This window comes from Magnolia sinica, chromosome 19 (genome assembly GCF_029962835.1).
Source record: "Magnolia sinica isolate HGM2019 chromosome 19, MsV1, whole genome shotgun sequence".
Lineage (NCBI taxonomy): Eukaryota > Viridiplantae > Streptophyta > Magnoliopsida > Magnoliales > Magnoliaceae > Magnolia > Magnolia sinica.
The window spans coordinates 20,981,607-20,987,075 of record NC_080591.1 but is presented as its reverse complement, the minus strand read 5'-3'; the positions used below and the strand labels follow the sequence as shown (position 1 = coordinate 20,987,075).

Below are 5,469 nucleotides of genomic sequence, written 5' to 3'. Positions count from 1 at the left end.
ACCTTTTAGCCTCAATTGCATAGGAACCGAGGCGAAAAGTCTACCTTTTAGCCTCAATTGCATAGGAACCGAGGCGAAAAGTCTACCTTCTAGCCTCAGTTGCATAGGAACTAAGGCCAAAAGTCTACTATTTTACCTCATTTGCATAGAACCAACGCCAAAAGTCTACTTATCGAGACAGGCAAAGGCTCCATGGGCTAGCGAGCGGCCACCGTGATGTTTGACTTCTACCCACACCATTCATCCATTTTTTTTTCATATCATTTTAGAATACTGTACAAAAAATAAGACAGAATCAAGTCTAAAATGGACCACACAGTGGGGATTAAATTCCTAACATTGAAAAATTCTCAGGGCCACGGAAGTTATAGATCAGTATGATATTTATTTTTTCACTTCATGAAGTATATATAACTATATCAATAGGTTGGATGGAAAATAAATGGCGCTGTAGACCCTAAGAAGGTTTCAATGGTGGGCGTCCTTAGCACCGCTTGTTCTTATGGTGTGGTCTGCTTAAGCCTTTCATCTGCCTTATTTTTGATCCAGTGCTTTAAAATGATATAGAAAAATGGATGGACGGTGTGGATAAAAGTAACACGCCCCCTTAGTGGCCCGTGGGGCCTCCGCCTATACCGAGCTCAGAACAGGAGGGGGTAGTACCTGATCCACGCCCACTTTTTAGCCTCACTTGCCTAGAACCGAGGCTAAGTGAGAGAGAGCGAGAGACTCGCTATCGATAGGTTTTTACCCGAACAAAACTAGAAAAACGAAAAGAAGAAAAGAAAAAGGAGAGAGAGAGAGAGGGAGGGAGAGATTGCAGCAAGAAAAAGAAAGGAAGATGAAAAAAATGTAAAAATGGAAGATCTGATCTTCAATCGATCTCGACATCGCCAGGTACGTGCGAATCTCCCTTCGATCTGCGTTATTCACCATGCAATCTGGCATTTCTTCCCATTTCTTTGACCATTCGTCGCTGATTGAAGAAGGGAATCGCTAGGGTTTCGTGGCTCTTGGAGTGTCGATTCCTCTCGAAATTGTGGTGGGAATCGCTAGGGTTTTTTTTTATAGTAGGAATGGTTGGGTTTTGATGCGTTTGGTGGGAAAAAGTTTCAAAAAATTCAATCTTGTGCCTTTTTTTTCCCTGCATTTTGTGTGTTTTTGTTGGAATTGCTGAGTTTCTGAAAATCGCTTTTGATTTCGTCGGGGAGAGTTAGGTTTTGGATGCGGTAGATGTGAGAGAAATCCCAAAGGTTTTATTTTTTGCGTATTGTGTATGAGTTGTGGTTTGATTTGTAGGAATTTGCTTTGGAGTTTCTGAGATTGGCCCCTTTCGGAGATCTCTCTTCGACTCTGATGTGATTTGTTTGGAAATTAGGGTTTTGGCCTTTTTTTAAGCAATGCTCCATCTGGTGAATTTTCAGAGAAGTGGAAATTCAACAAGCATTTTGTCTAATAAATCAGATGCTTTGATGTTCTTTTCTGAGATTTAGTTTCATTTCATTTTACTGCATTTTCTTTCCATACCAGTAAGGAAAATGTGGTTTTTTGGTTTTTGGTCATGCGATCTAAAACCTTATTTTATTTATTATTATTATTATTTTTTACTGTTTTCAGAAAAATGTCAGCAATAATTGTTAGATTTCATGATATTTATTTCATAGCTTCAGTATTCATGCAACAGGGATTTTCTTCATCATTGGTCATGGTGTTTCCTGTTTATTCTTCCCAGGTACCTACACAGTACAAGCTCACTGGGCCAATTCCACCTGAATTGGGGAACATGTCCAAGCTAAGCTATCTGTGAGGGTTCTTACTTTAAAATAAAATTTCCATTTCGGGGATATTTGTGTGTAAACTATTTCTGATAGTTTCCTTCTATAGTCAATTGAACAACAATGAACTGGTTGGTAGCATTCCGGCCGAGCTTGGACAGCTGGAGTTGTTTGAATTGTGCATGGCAAAGATCGAATGGTTCCATTCCATCTGAATTCCTGAAGCTAGAGAGTAACATATCTGTAAGTCTTAACCAAAAGATATTAGAGATGGGCCAGTCATTTGTGAACATATTCTAATTTACAATGACATCTCTGTACAGAGGCTTGTAGTTATTAAGTGCACAATTTCAAAGGGTGGATCCCTGTTGAATTAGGGCGCATAATTAATCTTGATACTCTGTAGGTTGCAATTTAAGCTTTCAATGATTATCAGGAGAGAGGACTCGTACTACCCTTTAAAAAAAAATCTCTTATATTGATTATTTTACAGGCCTTTGCTCAACTATTGCAAGCTCCTCATGATTATGCTGAAATTATCATAACAGATCGTTTCCCTGTCCCCATATTGGTAATTTGTGATCAGCATGGTTCCCAGGTTTGTAAATGTCTTTTGGTTTCAACCTGTGAAATAGACCACTCTACTTTTAATTCCTTAATATAATTTCCATGAAGGTGGGTATTCTCACTTCTGGATTACTCATGATTCACCCTTCAGTTCCTGCAAAAAGGCCAATTGCTGTCAAGGATGAGATAGATTGCATGCCCTATCCAACTACAGGTGATCTCCTTTTTGCTCTGATTTTAGCAGCCATTTTTTTAAAAATCTTTGGTTGACTAATCATTGTCTTTTTGTACCTCTATTTGGAAACCTGAAAAATCTCTAGTCGATTCGATCAGTTCATCTTTGGTTGACTAATCTTGGTCAAGTCAATTCAACTCAACAAAACTCAAAAAACAAATTGCCTAGATTTACCATATTTATAACTTTTAGGTCATAAATATTACCATGTTTTGTTATTCATTCAAGAGTCAAAAAGCTTGATCTTTAATTGACCGGCCACACTTTTGAGTTGATTTTCTCGAGTTTTAAACTTGATCATTTTGATATTCAATGCAATGGTTCTTGTAGGTGGTACCAAGTGGTTGCACAAGATCAGAGAATTTAGAAGGATCATAAATTTCTTTTTTGCCAATGCATGCAATATGAGACAGATTTGGAATGAGAAATTGAATCCCAAGTAACTTTTGCTACAACATGAAAGTTTTTTATACTCAAGGAAAAAATGTTAGTTTCATTACTAGTCATTAATTCAGAAATTATATAAACATAAAAGTCACCTAACCAAAGATGACAACCCCTCAATGTTATGGAGGCCACCATAAGTTTCATGATATGTGAAATGAAGTAGCTTTATGAATTATACCTTTAGAGGAGTCATAGACAGTTTGAGTGAATGTGTAATTGCCTCCTAAACCATCGCAAGAAAGTACAAGAACTCTCGCATCAATAAAGTTTACTATTTTCTTTAGGTTCTGTGAGAATGCCTGCTACTCTATGTGGTGTAGTCGGTTTCAAGCCAACTTTCAGGTGTATATCTCACTCATGGTAAATTGAATCTAATCACTCTATTGTGTAGAGATCATCCAATTTCATGCTCTATATCGAGAACTAACGGGCTGATTGGATGACCCTAAACTCCGGTTAATGTGCATGTTTGTTGCGCTTGGACTATATGTGAATAGCAGATTGAACTATTTTCTAATCTACCGAATTAGGTGAACTCAAACTACAAATTGGGGAAATTAGAAAACGAACTAAATGAGCCTACACCAACTAACTGTGCTGCGAACTATGAATTTTTTTATTTTTGACAATGATTTTATTAAGAAACAAAAAGGAAACAAAGGCAGCAACAAAACAGGGATACCAAAACAGTGATCATCCAATCTCATGCTCTATTTTCTTTAGATTCTTTCATTTGATTTTCTTTTTTATTTGCTCCTTTAAATTCATCGCAGACTGTTTGTTTGATTTCTTTTTGTGCAATCTCTGGGGACGGAAATTCGAGAAAAGAAATGTGCTCCAACTTAATTTTTATATGCAAGTCATTCTCACTGGGATTGATTGCAAAAACTACAAAAATTTATCTGATGGAAAGCTTTTGTGACCAAAATGTTTCAACAGTGGTCGCTGAATCCTCATTGTTTACCGTCTGTGTGTTTCACTTGATTCACCCGGCATATTATAAAATGATCTCTCAAAACAGCTAGACGGCGTGAATTTCTCAAAAAACATCACAGTGGCCCCACTTGCCGTCCCAGCGCAGGAATTTCCTGCGAAGGGCTTTCGCAGGAAATCCGCGTCCGAAAGTGAGATCCTCTGTATACATGCCAGCGATGTTCTCTTATCACATCCACGCCATCCATCCATTTTAGTAGCTTATTTTAGTAAATCAGCCCACAGATAAACCAGATCCAAATGAACTGTTGATATGATGGACTCCACTATGAATTATTGCTAATGGCAAGTTCTTCTTTGCAGATGCTTTCAGACAACCGAACAAGCTGTAGTTGTTCATCAGCCAAGCAAAAGTCATACCCAAATCTTGCATTGTGACTTTTTATTATTTGTGGAACCTAATGTTGTGTAATAGTTTGATTGAGTTTGTTTTGAAAACTTTAAATAGACTGTTGTTAACTGTTTTGTTGGTATTGTGGCTTTCATGATTGATTGTTTCATGAGTGGATTGAATGAACGATTTAGTAGTTTAAATAAATATTTTAAAAAATTAAACATTTTTAGCCTCAATTTGTAACCGAGGCTTAGCTTTAGCCTCGGTTGTTGAGAACCAAGGCTGAAATTCCCGTGGCTAAAGGCTTTAGCCTCGGTTGTTGAGAACCGAGGTTAAAAATAAATTTAGCTTCGGTTGGAGGCAATTGAGGCTAAAATTTGGATTTAGTCTCGGTTGGAAACAATGGAGGCTAAAATTTTAATTTAGCCTCATTTCGAGAAAACTGAAGCCAAAAAGGTTCTTTTAGCCTCACTTGAAGAACCAAGGCTATAAAAGTCATTTTAGCCTCGGTTGCTAAAACTGAGGCTAAAGCCTTTAGCCACGGGGGTTTCAACCTCGGTTTGGATAATTGAGGCAAAACTGAGGCTAAAGGCTTTAGCCTCAGTTTTTAACATTTTTAGCCACAGTTTTGAACAGAGGCTAAAGCCCCCTTTTCTTGTAGTGAATGAGAATCTGGTGTCAAAAATAATGGTGGAAAAGCTGCAACTGAAAACAGAAAAGCATACATCTCCACACACGATTGGATGGATCAAGGAGGTCAACAAAACAGAGGTAACTGAACAACTGTCTCATTTTCAATTAGTAAAAATTATAGGGATCAAGTAGTTTGTGACATAGTCGATATGGAAATTTGTCATATATTACTTGATCGAACATGGCAAAATAATAGATGCTATTGCTACGCATAGAGGTCGGGATAACGCATTTATATTTACTAAAGACGGTAGAAAGATTGGCCTTGTCTTTATGGGATTGGAAAACCAACTCAGGATTTCTAAAGTTGAGGAACAGTCTCTCATAGTTGAACAGACTTTTGTTAAACAATCTGAGGAAACAAGAGATATATATGTATTAGTTGAAAAGAAAGAATATATGGAGCCTGTGAACATCACAGGGGA

General features: G+C 37.5%; 1 protein-coding gene across 5 annotated transcripts; it reads left to right on the top strand.

Moving 5' to 3' along the window:
• Positions 1 to 721: 721 nt before the first annotated feature.
• LOC131234849 (LRR receptor-like serine/threonine-protein kinase SIK1) lies at positions 722 to 2,675 on the top strand. 5 transcript variants are annotated; one of them, XR_009165806.1, is made up of 4 exons: positions 722 to 897; positions 1,733 to 1,803; positions 1,885 to 2,018; positions 2,269 to 2,675. XR_009165806.1 is itself a non-coding variant. In XM_058231829.1 (3 exons), exons 1-3 carry the CDS (start codon positions 859 to 861, stop codon positions 1,988 to 1,990), a joined length of 264 nt encoding a protein of 87 aa, XP_058087812.1. In that variant the 5' UTR covers positions 722 to 858; the 3' UTR covers positions 1,991 to 2,053. The 5 variants fall into 5 exon arrangements, 1 of the variants encoding a protein (XP_058087812.1); XR_009165805.1 differs by having other exon boundaries at positions 1,733 to 1,809; XR_009165804.1 differs by having other exon boundaries at positions 1,685 to 1,809.
• Positions 2,676 to 5,469: the final 2,794 nt, after the last annotated feature.

Coding starts and splice junctions, on each gene's coding strand:
- LOC131234849 (XM_058231829.1), top strand. CDS start 859: ATGGAAGATCTGATCTTCAATCGATCTCGACATCGCCAG. Junction 898..1,684: donor ATCGATCTCGACATCGCCAG/GTACGTGCGAAT, acceptor TTCATGCAACAG/GGATTTTCTTCATCATTGGT. Junction 1,804..1,884: donor ATGTCCAAGCTAAGCTATCT/GTGAGGGTTCTT, acceptor TTCCTTCTATAG/TCAATTGAACAACAATGAAC.